The sequence below is a fragment of the Anser anser genome (assembly GCF_964211835.1).
Source record: "Anser anser genome assembly, chromosome: 1".
In the NCBI taxonomy this organism is placed as follows: Eukaryota; Metazoa; Chordata; class Aves; order Anseriformes; family Anatidae; genus Anser; species Anser anser.
In genome coordinates this window covers 167,005,587-167,019,985 of record NC_139720.1, presented here as the reverse complement: position 1 = coordinate 167,019,985, position 14,399 = coordinate 167,005,587, and the positions used below count along the sequence as shown (strand labels likewise).

At 36.1% G+C, this 14,399-nt stretch overlaps 1 protein-coding gene across 9 annotated transcripts in view; it reads right to left on the bottom strand.

Annotated features, from left to right (window-relative positions):
- MYCBP2 (MYC binding protein 2) overlaps nucleotides 1-14,399 on the bottom strand; it is a 197,523-nt gene that overhangs the window by 108,082 nt on the left and 75,042 nt on the right. For 8 of the 9 annotated variants that reach the window (XM_083820540.1, XM_083820544.1, XM_083820543.1 and 5 more), the window contains 5 exons: nucleotides 12,602-12,721; nucleotides 12,130-12,211; nucleotides 5,993-6,110; nucleotides 2,350-2,554; nucleotides 1,809-1,962 (listed from right to left, as the gene is read on the bottom strand). In XM_083820540.1, the coding sequence (XP_083676666.1) occupies nucleotides 1,809-1,962; nucleotides 2,350-2,554; nucleotides 5,993-6,110; nucleotides 12,130-12,211; nucleotides 12,602-12,721 (679 nt within the window). Of the gene's footprint in view, nucleotides 1-1,808; nucleotides 1,963-2,349; nucleotides 2,555-5,992; nucleotides 6,111-10,231; nucleotides 10,356-12,129; nucleotides 12,212-12,601; nucleotides 12,726-14,399 lie in introns of those variants that run through there. The other variant, XM_083820542.1, reaches the window with a different exon arrangement.

Sequence of the window (14,399 nt, the reverse complement as noted above, 5' to 3'; positions counted from 1 at the left end):
AAGATGGTATAAGTAACTGAGAAGGAAAGTTTTAACTAAAGATATTACAGGACACTATATGTATTCAGGATTTCAATCATTTAGCAATGTCTAAATTTATATACATGCATATATGTAAATAAAGATACATGAAATGATTTAACCACTTCAAATACACTACTAACTTAAAAAGTTCACAGAACTGTGAAGAAAATCTTTAAAATTAAAAAGTAAAGAATATCATCTCTGTTTGTACAAAGAAACTGTCCCTTTCATTTAAATAGGCATGAATAAAACTGCCCAGGAATTATAATTAATATACCATATATTTCACTAACAATTGGCATATTCATTAACATCTCTTCTTTAGACTGCTTTAATATTTTCTATTAAACAAGTATGGAATATAACACAGAAATAAATCTGCAAACTTCAAGAATCCATTCTTCATAGTTATGTCCCGAAGTTCTAGATTTACTTCTAGTCTCCAAATTTTTGCAAGGCAACAGAACAACACCTCAACCCACATTTACCCATAATATCATCTTTAAGTTACTTTCTTATAATGTGAAACTTGAGTTTGAACTTTGTCAAGCTGAATAACCATTATTGTTTTACATCAAGTTGAGTGTCATCACCTGCCTTTTTCCACCCTGAAACTTCCTGCTTTCTCATGGCCAGGAATAACTCACAAATTGGGCCTTTCAGTGTGTTTTAATCATCCTGATAATACCACAACCAAAGGCTTTAAGGGATGTGGGTGCTACTCTTCTTTATTTCAAATCTCAGCATAATTTAAGTAAGAACTTATGGTACCTAGAGAATGAAACTCCAACAATCCTGGGGATGTGCACAATGCAGGACTACAGCCACCCAGGGAATTTTAGAGGTCATAAAGAAATAGGCCTATCAAACATGCATGCTTCAATGTTAAGTGGCTAGTAAGTTCTGAAGTCTCAATTTTGGATGAAGACATCCAAAGTAGAATGCAAGTAGCCTACGGACACAATGATCTTTTGAAGATATGCTCCTACATGATAGTATCTTTTCCAGATGAATACTGACTAGCTGGTTCCCTGCTTTATTCTAACTTTTAAGTGATTACTGTGTTTTGACCAAGTCTTCAAAAATAAGTGTAAACACCCACCACTTGCACCCAGATATCAGTTCAACTCTCTGTCCCAAATATTGCCCAATACAGCTATAAAATAACTCTTTAGAGAAGCATTTGATGTTATGATTCTGTTTTGGAACAAAGGTTTATGATCTACACCTGGTAAGTGACTCCACTGAATGCAACACTCAAAGATAACTGTAACTTGAATGCCTGTACTATCTATGTAAGTATCTTTAGTTTATCCTCTCAAAATGTCAGAGGTGAAAAGAATACCATTATTCTACTCCTTCTCCTGTTCAAGTCTTAATCACTAATGCTTGAGAGAGAAAAACAAAGATGAAAGACACAATGTTGTGGAAACTGGAATGTCAAGAAAATTCAAGTAGTCAGTACAATGTTGCATAGATGGAGGAAATCCAGGGAAGAATAAAAAAGAAAATGAGTAGAATAGACTGGGATTCCCTAAACATCATGAGGTTGGAATGAGAATGATGCAAAAAAGAACAGAAATCCAAAAATTCAGGTAGGAGGAGTTCATTTGGGGCTTACTTGAACAAATCATCAAAAAAAAAATGCAAAATAAGATGCATGGAAGACTCAGAACTGTTTTTTTTGTTTACTCAGGAAATGAGCATAATCAAATCTCCAGCCTCCCAAAATATTTTTAAAGGATTTCTATACTATGACTTTAAGAGCTATAATCCACACTTGCCTCCAAATAACATCATAGACAGGATCCAGACACACACCAGAACCTTGAAGGTCTTCCTGCTCAGAATCATTGAACGTTTTGCAACTGCCATCTACTTTGTTTATCAGAAGACATTTAAAAGGAGGAGGTTCTGATATTGAGGCTGGTACCAAACCTAGATCAAGGGGGAGAGAAATAAAAAAACAACAAAAAGACTTCGCTCATTACATGGCATATTCTATGCATGAAGCACTAATGTAGCAGTGAAGAATAGATGCCGCTACAGCAAATGATAAACCATAGTAAGATTGCAAAAAATGTGAAGTGCAAAAAAAGCTTTGACTTTTTAATATTTTTAATGTTAATATTAATATTTTAGTATTATTTTTTAATAAAATTACATTTCTAAGGGAGCCATGCTCAACATAACTACAAAGTTAAAATATTTTAATTCCCTCTATTCACTTTTTCAATTTGTTGCTCCTTTATTGTTTGCATGCCTGAATCTGATTCTTCTCCAATAATTTTGTAAGCATTTAAAATATTCTAGATGATTTCTTGCCTATTATGTGCCTGCTTGCAAATATCTCTGATGTAGCAAGCACATGAGAATTAATGAGAGCTTCATCGATCCGGAGGAAAGTCTGGTCTCCACTTGCTCCAATCCATGTTGCTTTGCGTCCATATTTAGAGCCTATATTAGGCATAGGTGCTGGTTTTGCATTCCAGTAGGGCATGTCCAGAATTGGTCTACCAAGCTGACCTTTCTATAGAGAGAATATAAAATTGGTAATTAACACCAAGTCTCAGAGATAAGCAGGTTACTTACACAGTTAAAGCATAAAAAATAAGTAATCTGGAAGAGAGAGCTTACCATGAAATCACCTTCAGAAAATAATGGCTACTTTAAGTGAAGCACTAGATGTTTAAATAAAGCAAGCTTTTGAGAAATACTCTCCCCTCCTTATTCAGTTTTGTTTTTCTTTTTTTTTTTTGTTTTTTAATGGAACTCAAACACTCCATTAGGGAGAACATTCATTTCCACATTCAGAATCAAATATAACAGCATTTATTCTATTTAAATACTCAATATTTGAATAACTCAGTGCTAAACAAGGAATTAATTGATAGGAACTGATTTAGACAGCCTAAATTAAACTCAGTTCTGAACTTCTATGGACTTCTAGTTTGACAGAACAAATACCTCTTAACAGTTCCTAGAAATTGATTAGCACATCAAATTTGAGCTTAAAAGAGTATAAAGTGCCTAAGCAAGCACCCCTGAATATGCTCATTAACATCCTGACCTGAAGATCTAGGGTGTCTTTCCAATCTACAGCGAGCTAACTGAAAGATGGACCTAAGCACCTAAGTATCTAGAATCCTAGAATCACAGAATAGTTCGGGTTGGAAGGGACCTTAAAGCTCATCTAGTTCCAACCCCCTGCCATGGGCAGGGACACCTCCCACCAGACCAGGTTGCTCAAAGCCCCATCCAGCCTGGCCATGAACACTTCCAGGGATGGGGCATCCACAGCTTCTATGGGCAGCCTGTACCAGTGCCTCACCACCCTCTGAGTGAAGAATTTCCTCCTTATATCTAAACCAAATCTACCCTTTACTAGTTTAAAATCTAGTAAGAACTAATGCAATAAACCTGCTCAAACTCCATCTACTTCACTCAGGCAAAGAAAATTAATTCAATACCAATGAAGTTAAGGTAATTTATAATTTAAAATGCTAGAAGAGAAGAACTTGCATGTACAGCAAATACATTCTGCCCAGCAGGTTACTTATCTTTCTACATAACACTAAATATTAACTACAGGTGAGCCTGAACAGAAACACAGTCAAACTGAGCTTCATGTATAAAGTTCATAAAGCCAAGAATTAAAAAAAAAAAAAGGGGTGGGGGGAATAAAAAATGCCTAAAATTGCAGATTTGTGGGAAACTCCATAGAACAGAGAATTATAATTCCAATCTCTGCTTCAGTTTCAGAGAGAGCTTATTCACATCTAACTGAGAAGTCACATCATAAAATCCAAATACACAACTGAGAATATGGACTGGAATTTTGAGATGTCAATTCTACAAATACGTATTTGCTATAGGAAGACAAACCAATATGGCATTCCAAGTATTGCAATACCTCCCTGCAGAAACAAAATTTGCAAGTTTTCTAACTCCATGTAGTTTCCCTCACCAATCAATAGTTTCTTTAATTTAAAACATCAAGATTGCTAAAAGAAAAGTTCCACATTGACAACCTCTGAAAATAAAATTACTTCTACACTCCTGAGTTTACCAAACCTGAAGAATAAGTACACACAATACTATAAGACCATTTCTCAAGCATATTTAATAGTTTTTGACATACCAACATCCTTTCACTATATTCCATACTGAAGCAAAACCACCACTTTTGTTTGGGAGAGACAAATGCAAACGAAGAGACTGATGAGGATAATCTAATTTAGAAGTTTGGTCCAGTCTTTAAAGTTTACATTTGAACTAATTTTGAATGAAGAGAATTCACTATTCACATATGCACCATCAGAAACTTGTTAAAGTTGAACCAAGAAAGAAAAACAATTAAGTTATACTGTATGTATGTAATGCATGTATAATGAATATACACGCACTGACACATACTACTTATATTCTTTTTCCTGCTTATTTACATGTCAAATGAATACAGTATTAACTAGTAAGTTAATTTTCAGTAAAGTTTTTCTATATGTATTGATACTAATGTGCATCCCTCTAGGTAGGTGAAATTGTACAGCCCCCTTTTTTTAACTATACATATTCATCAGTCTCAATTTCCCCTTACACTTCAGTCATAACTAAAACCATGTTAGCAAATAAGACAAATTGTAACATACCTTTTTATTTTGCAAACTATTTCCTGAAAATCTCAGTATCGAAAAATTTACCTTTTTTGCTTTCATCTCAATTTTTGCCTATTTAGAAATTATTTATCAAATTTTTATTTGAAACTGAAACTGTATGCCATAAGAGAATACTTCAAACTGTAAACAAGCAAGCTTAGTGAAGACATTTACAAATAATATGCTTGCTCTTGGGCTTGCCTGACTTCATAAGACTCTCAGTAAACTTACAGTCTGATAGTATTAAGACTAGATAAGAGTAAAGACATAGAACAGGTGGTCTAAATACGGCCTCAAAGCCTTTTTTGTTTCTGGGTGATTTATTATTTATTTATTTTAAGAAAAAGACTCAATCAACAGACAGGTTTTAAAATCCTATTTCTCAAAGTGAATTTGGATGTTCAGGGGCTAAGTTTCACTGGAAGTCAACAAAGTTTAAGCCTTTATGCACCCAAGTCACTTTTGACAAAGACTGAAGGTCTAACTCAAAGTCTGAAAAACAACAAATATTAACTAATGTAAGAGCCATCTGGGGCACAGTTTTAATTAAAAATGGAATTTTCAATTCTAAAATTTCAATCTTCATTTTTTTCGCATTTTCTGTAAAAAGATACAGATTCCAAAAGGTGACGTATCTGTTGTGTTTGGCAGTACATTGTTTTTAAAACATATAAAACCAATTCTAAACTCTAGTTTTTGTTAAAAGAACATTCTGGGGAAAATACTAACAACAGATTACCCTGGAAAAGCTGTAGTGAGGGAGCATTTCAAGGACAAGGTGAAATAAAGCCCTGAAGTCAGGATGAAGGGGGATTAAATGATGTTGAAGTGCTTATTCAGTGAAAATATAAATTGATCCCAATGGACATGGGGGAGTATGTGCCAGGTGGATATGAAAGAAAAGTACCAGAGTTATGCTGTGTTATACTGATCAATAATTTATCCTTAATTGTAAGTACAACTTCTGCAATTCATGGCCATTTCTATGGAAGAAAAGGTGACCCTGTTATTTTTCCAGCTAATGCAGGTAATAGAATATCCAATAGATACTTATTTGCAATGGAGCTTGTAACAATAAAGAATTTGAGAAAACTGTTCCACCTCAAAACTGCCAAGAATCTCTGGTACCATGCTTTTCTAAACACAACAATATTAGAGGCCCCATTTTTAAACATGAGACATAGACATAAAAGACATGCAGAATCCATAAGTTGTTCTATGCTTGCAAGTATAAGTGAACAATTTTGAAAGGCCTCTGAGCAATACATTGATTATCAGTATATTCCCATAAGTAAACATTATTATTTCCTTACTGAGAAACTTCCAAATGTGAAAACCTGGCCATCCGTTAAGAGAATAGCTGTATGGTTGCTTCCGGCAGTAACTTGTGTACTAGGACCTGGTAATGCTTGCACCAAAGTAGGACATCCCCTATATCAAAAATAAATTAATTTTGTATTAATACATGCTTATGCAACATATAACGTATATACTAGTATTACTACGATTTTACTAACTGAAATATATTCATTATGTTCACATACTATATGGAACCAGAGTCAAGCAACATCTTACTTATTAAATGAACAGAAGCTTGAAAAACTGTACCGGATATTTAAGTTTTTACCTTCTTGTTACAGAGAACCAGATCAAGTACCTTTTTCAACTAAACTCAGGAATTGCCATAGAATAAAAATGGTTAATTATATTATTGTAGGATTACATTTCTGTTACTGTAGTTACAGTAATATATATGTGTGTGTGTATAGCCATATAAAATATAGAGCAATGAATTATAGCATTAAAAAAAAATCTGTGGTGAGGATGTTGGTTATGTACTTAACAAAATTGTTTGTTTTATGAAGTGATCAAAGCCTTATGTGGTTGGTACTCTAGTACAATGACCAGAAGCAATGCTGCTATGGCCCTCCTGAGATAGCTGTCTAGAGAACTATAAAAGAAAGGGTCCACCCACCTCCAGCAACTTTCTAATGGAGAATAAGGAATTAAAAACCTACTCTCCATCAAATTCACAGAATTGAGAAAGAACAATCCTCTCCAAACTGTTTTCCTGAATAAAGATCTGGAAAAGTCTAATATTTGTGCCTCCCAAATATGGACAGGTATAAGAAAATCATTTTACCATTTTAATAAAATAAAGGAAAAAAAAAAAACAGTAGCATGAGCAAGAAGCAAAGAAAGAAAGATTGCAGGAGAGACAAAAAGAAAGAACTGTGAGACACTACAACTAAAATTTTTATATAAATCACAATGAAATGAACAGGATACTGTAAGAACTGTACCAGAATTTGAGTCCTATAATGAATGTCTACCTACACTTCAAAATCATTTTGGACTGTGAATTTGATAAACAAGTGACTCCAGAATAACTCCGTGTTTGGGAACTCTAACCCTAGGGAATCGCAGCACTATATATACTTACTTGCATGCACTTTCAAAAATAACTTAATCTAATAAAATAACAACAGATTGTCTTACACTGGAATAAAGAAGTGTCAGCCCATGTTTACGTAGCAAATCTTTAGCAGCTGATGTAGAAAAAGAGGGGTTACCTGCATGTTCTGCTTTTGGCTACAATGCAGGCAAAAAAGTAGGAGGAAGAAGAGACACTGTATGTTCTAAAGGGAAAGGGTAGGAGGAGGGAAGATGTGGACACATGGAAATGTGGAACAGAGGAATGTAGTATGAAGACAGAATAATGACCTGAAAGAGAGGGAACACATATAACAGAAAGAATTGATTCCTTTATGGAGAAAGTTGCTTGCAGTGGCTGACTGTGGTGGAAGTAGATAGACTGAAGAGCAGCACAGAATTTGTAGAGGACACAAAACATGACATTCATAAATTTGTAAGTCTTTGTTGGCCTAAAAGCACAAGGGTTTGGACACCAGGAAGATAATTTACACACATACAGAGCTAAGTTTGGCAGCAGAAATGATGAAACGTTTACAAAAAGAAGGAACATTAGAGGGATATTATTCAACCTCAGTCATTCAAACCGTCAATTCAACTTTACGAAAGCTCAAAAAGGTACTGAAGCAGAAAAAAAAATAATAATTAAAAACTACTGTAAAAACACTCCTCTTAGAGTGAAAAATTTTCACAAAAGTGTCTTTGTACAGATGGCCAGAAAGCAGTATTAGCCTCTAATCTCACCACTATGATGTCTACTCTGACAAATAAATACAACAATTTACATTAAAAAAAAAACACAAACACAAATCTTACTCCATCTATCAGCTATATTATCTGACTGTTGAGTATGATATTTGCTTAGTAACAGCAGAGCAAAAGCGGACAAGCAACTAAAGTAGACAGATGTAGCATGTTATACTTGTCTATAGCCCTTTTATTAAGATCACCCAATTTTGGAATGGCTAACTATAGCATATCTACTGTGGAAATTAATAGGAATAAAGACACTTAACCACGTCGAAAAATACAGTAAAATTGCATAAGAGTAATATTTTTTGCTTCATAAAACTAAGAGGAATTTGGAAAAATACAATAAACAGAGTAGACTGGTTTATATGGAATTTAAAACCCGTGATACAATTACTTTCCTATCCACTGAAACTCAACATAGAAAACCGCAATGTAGACACTTGAAAATCTAAGAGACCCTTTGGGCAAAGTTTTGACAAGCACTCTTTCTGCATTTGAGAAGTATTCTTCTCAGAAGGAGTTGAAGGACACTGTGTCAAAATCACAGTTTCTCGGGCTTCTGAATATGACACAGGCACTTGACAGAGATCAATCATAGAAGACCAAGCTCAGCTATACAAATATCAACCTGAGATCCCTCGGGAAAACTTAATATTGCTGAATGAAAAGCAGCAGATACACATGCATCAGCTAACTCAGGATCCTGCAAAAAGTCCAGATACAATTTAGGCTACCCCCAGTGAAACCTTCCTCTGTCCTGAAGGGTAAGCATTTCTGGCAGCAGATGTGATGTGATCTTTGACAAGACGTCCCACAATAGGTGTCTGAATGATAGCTGTCCATGGTAGATGCCCAGCCGATAGCTGGCTGGCAGGTGCACAACATTTCACGTGGGGCTGCTGACCGTGGTGCTGTAAGATCAGGTTCAGCGTGGGCTATTTGTTACTGTGTACCGTGTCAAAGGAAAACTTCTGTAAATTGCAGGCAGAGATGGACAGTATAGGGGTTAAAAAAATAAACAAAGTGGAGATCTTTAGATTTTAGATGTAAATAGAAGCTTGGTGAAAAGATTTAAGTAAGACCTGCACTACTGAAGTAAAATAACTGGACAATGCACCTAGAAATAGTCTTATGGGACATGTTTTGATGTAGAGATAATAGAGTAGTCTTTACCCTTTGTCTTCTCATAGAACATATCAGACTGTCCATGGAAGGTATGCTCAAGTATTTCTTCCATGTCATTGTTGACTCTTCGGAAGCAAAGATACATCAGGTTTGTTCTACTTCTGTGGTTCCATTTTTGGAGCTTGACTGCCACATTATGTGCTTGCTAAAGAAGTGCTGAAAGCAACAGTAGGTAGCAGAAATGCAAGCAAACTTTGAACAGTAACAGAAAGATCCTGAAGTTTTAAGTCACACTTTCTTGAGAGAAGCATCACCAAGGAACAGTTCCTTGCTTATGCGAACACAAGATGCACAATTTTTAACCAATACTAGATACCGCAAAGTGTTTCTTGCTTCCACTGAGTTTCTATCCACCCATTCGGCATCTAGTTTGAAGAGCAGGGGATGTCAAATCCTTCATGTAGCAAATATCAACATCTACTGCTGTGGATTTTACAACAGAAAGCCTCAGCATACTGATATGCTCCAGCATACTGATATGGAAAAAATGGTCTCCCAGGAACCAGATCACTTGCTTCTGTATGTTGTCCATCTGTGAGTGACTGAAGTCTTTGCTGAAGAAAAAACAACATCATCCTGTGCATATTGCTTGTTCCTCCAGACCATTTCAGTTCTGTTAACGGTTTATTGAGAATCACGTCATCCTGTTCATCTGCTGGTTTGTTTGCTTGTGAACACAGAAGATAGTCTGAAGTCTTTTTAGGGCATGTAACATGCCTTATTCTTTCTGGAGTAGTACAAAGCATTTGTGGTGCTTATCACTGTCTAAACGAGGAGTCCAGAATCCCCTTCATTAAGGAATACGACATGTCTAGACAGTTGTGCAGAATTCAAAATAGCTAAGCATTTTCAAGACTCACTACTAAATCTTTACAGTGAAAGACAGAAGTCTCTGAAAGGATCACTTGCTGCCCAGAAACTTCAATCATTACATCATCTGGTAATGAAGATGGCTCCCTCAGATGAAAATGAAAGTTGCTGCATTTGTCCTGTCGGTTCTTGATTTCAGGGGCCACCATGTATTAGCTAGGCTGCCTAAACAGTATCTCCTCTTTTTTTTTTTTTTTTTTCCCCTCTCCTGGAAACACAGAAGATCATCAGTTCCTGGATTCAGAAGACGATGGTCTTCCTGAGGTCAATACAGGCAATGTGACACACTGCATGACTGACATACCACTGACCTGGCTGGAGCTGGCCATCTCAGCACCACTGCGTCCCAACTGAGGTGGAACTCTGCATAAGGATTCCCTGTTTCCTTCTCTGAGTCCCTTACTGTGAGGACAGAGGAGTGATCTCTACTTAAAGCTGGAAAAAGAAGTACATCAATGAGGAAATCATCATCTGAATGATGGTGCTAAACAGCAATATAGTACTACAGCCAGTTCTCATGCACAGGACATATTCCAAATTTCTTCAATGCTTTTTTCAGACACTGTCTAGGATCTGCTGTAGAATGATACAAAGGTCAGTGCCAAGCTGCTCCTCAGCTTCTAGGCCTGGTCAGGCACTATCTTTTGACACAGGATGTTTCACATTCTCTTCTAGGATCTCATTTGGAGCTACATTTGGTCTCCATCCAGTTTCTGTCTAAATAAGCAACAGATGCGGCGTTTACTGCCTGGCATTCTGACAAATAGTGCAGATAGCCCTGATGCCTTAAAAAAAAACCCAAGCGATTTGATTTAAGTTGGAAATGGGAGACAGTAAGCTACCAGTACAAATGCCACTGCTTTTTGTATCTCTTCAGTCTTTAAAAGAACAACTAGCCTTATCCTAGGAGTGACTTGAATTGCCTGCTAAAGCAGTTGCAGCTTCAAGTATCCATGAATTTCCAGGAATGAAAAAGACTTATCTGTGATGTGGCCCTATTATAGGCAGAAACAGGGACAGCATTCACCAGTCCAATGCAGGCTGAGTAAGTGTAACAGTTCAGAGACTACAATTTGGCACAGCCGCCAATGCAAAGTAATGTTTCTTGTAAACTTTCATTCTTCCTTCCCTCTCTCCCTTTGTTTAGTGAATGCAATGAAAGATTTAAGAAGAAGATGATTTCTTCAGAAACTTGACAAAAGAGATTATTTGGAAGTCTTGAAAGAGATTAGGAGGATAGACGTTCAAGCAATTTTCATCTCACTGTTACAAAAGAAAGAACTGAGGACAGGTCACGGATGCTCCCTCTACATGCTTTTTATATAAGGATATTGGGCATTACTGGACATACACAAAGCCTCAATAATCCCTACTATTAAAAATCACGTCTTACACATATATGGTATATGGGCATACCCAAAGAACACTATTGTATTTCCTTTTACTGCAAGACATTGATTGTCTACTTCAATAAGCAGATGAGATAGTAAGAGTGAGATTCAGCTTCCCATTAGAGACACCTGTATTTAGTTGTCTGTACTCTCACTGTAGTCAATGGAGATCAAGGCAATATATTTTACAGAGCTATTCAATATATCTAAATTAGGTAAGTGGCAGCTGGTTAGTCAAATAGTTCTCCAGACTCTGTTGACTTCTCTATTTCCACTGACCACAAAAAGCATGTCATTCTCATGCTGACCTGTAAAGTAAATTCCTATGACGTGCAGCTGAGACTCACCTAGTGATTTAATTTTGGAAACTAATTAAAAACAAAGAGTCAAAAGCAAACTACTGCCAGTAACATAACAGAAATTGGTTAATCTCAGTTTATAACCTCATAGTATTTTAACTATTGCATATGCAATATTTTCCAGAAATAATGATACCTTAAGGATATTTCAATGTCATTCTCTTATATGTGGACAGAGAAATAAAGAGACAGAAGCATTTACGACCCAATTATCGAAGCTATACCAATAACTACGCACACAAGCCTTCACATATGGAACAAGTTACCTACACAGTACAACAGTATGGTTACTACTAACAGTGGATCTACCCAAGGGGGTTATGGGGAGTAAGTGCAAAGCCTAACTGGGAAAATATATGAGTTTTCCCATTTCCTGGCTACAGAGAAACAGAGAAACTTAGCCACTTTTTATACAGCAGTACAGCAATACACAGTCATGCCTTGCAATTACCGGCTTACCTGGAATTAACATCACCATGTCCAAGTTGCCCATGCTGCCCATATCCAAATGTGTAAACATCACCATTCTCCATCAAAACCACTGAAAACAAACAAAAAAGAACAATATTTTTCTGAGATATGTATGTGTTAACAGTGTACTGCACCAGTGCTGGTTAGTCTTTCTAGGCAGAATAGATACCAATTGTTACTGGAACACCAAAAGATCTATATCATCTTCCACAACCTATCACAGCTAGCATCTCTACACAGGGATACAATTGTGCCATGCAGTTGTTACCAAATGGCTCAAAAATCGCTTAAAAGCTCTGATATAATTCCATATATGGTATTTCTGTGGTGCCTTGCACTGTTAAGGACAGTGTAGTATACTACAAAATGATAGTGCAACCTTTTTCAAACTTCAAAAAAGAAGGAAGGGAGGAAAGGAGGGAAGGAATCTACACTATAATTCATATTTATTTATTTTTACCTGAATGGTGAAATCCACAACTGACTTGTACAGCTCGCAGTTCACAGTCAAAGCGGACAGCCCCTGGTGGATAGGTTGTGATTTTGCTTGCATCCTTCTCACCTCTTTCTCCACTTCCGTCTATAAACAAAACTTGTAATTATATAGGTCTTCCAAAAATGTTATGTTAGAACGAAGAACAAGAATAGTCAATAATCCCCACCCTGCCATTTGTAAGGTAGGAGAAAGAACTCACAGAATAGTGAGAGAGAGCTCAAAACAAGTAATCAAAGGAATTAGGAACAAGGAATCATCTGGAAGAAGACAGAAGCTCTACTCCTGAACAATCTACTGCATCAAAGTTACACACACAAAAGGAAAATAGCACATCCTCTAAAGCAGAAACTTCTGAAGAGCGGAAAAAAAAATGATGAGCAAAACAGGAAAGTGAAATAACTTCAGAAGTTTTGCTTAATAACCATCACTTTTGTTCTTCAAGGAAATAATAAGAATTACACAGAAAGTACTGTACTTGAACACAAGAGGTATAGCCTGGTCTGGTTTATTCAATATCTATTTGTTAAGGATTTCACTTGACTCCAACTTGGCCCTGCTTTACATAACTAACAATTAGTTACACAATTAATCTCTAACAACACTGATATACCCACTACCACCACGTCTGTTTCTGGTCTACGATGAATTTTAGACATTTCTCTGATTTCTGTTATTAAGTATGCAGTGCATCATTAGTTCCTATAATCAAACAGCACTTGCATCAGATAACAGTACAGAAGTGACAAGTAAGTGTATTATTTATCAACTTCTTGAAAGCCACTATCTCGGGAAAAAGATGTTTGTCTGTTAACTAGACTGTAATTAAACTATATTGTCACAGGGTCACAAAGGAAGGTGGTTTCATAACACCAGCAGGAAACTAGTATGACAGAGAAAGAGAACATGCTCAGCACCACTGAAACACATATCTGTGAAGGAAGCTGGTAACAAAAGCTCTGAAGAAAGTGCATTTCTGTAATGACCAATGTCATATATGACTGCAGTATACACACATTACCAAAGTGGGCCAAGTAAACACACCTGTAGCTACTGTTACAAAATCCTTTTAAACTAGAGGTTTCTCTAGCACAGAGAATGAGGAGAAAAGGGATGAAGTGAAAAGTAAGTGCACCCAAGAGATTCTACACTGCTTCTGTGATAATTCTGACCAATTACTACTACCTTATTAACAAAATTCATACAGAGAAACAACTGCTGGTGAAAGCTTTCGATGTGTTGTTAATTCAGATCTGTATTAAATGTTTCTACATGCTTTCCTGAACAATTGTTAGTGGAAGTCTGAACTCTGAGCATTTGTTATTTACTGTGTGCACATAGTACTTAAGAACTTGCAAATCTTTCAAAGTAATTTCAACACATCACAAAATAAATAAATGAATAAATAAATAACAAATCTTACTTTTTTTTTAAAAAAAGGTATTTTCTAGTGATGACTGGGTACAGAAGATAAATGAATCTCCGTGTACTTTGCATCTGTATAGAAACGATGCACATTGGTATTAAGTAATGCTTTTAAAGAAGTAGGTTAACAGAATAAGTAACATATCCATTCTAAAACACAGGCAGCCTTCATCAAAAGATCTACACCAACACTCCATGTTGGGTATGTGTGAAATGGAAACACAGTAAAGAAATTGTCTAGATCTCATAAATACCATGGGAATTTTGAATTTTTTTCCAATAGTATCACTTGGGTACTACCAGACTGCATACACGTTAGAAGAAATGTTTCTGAAGGCCT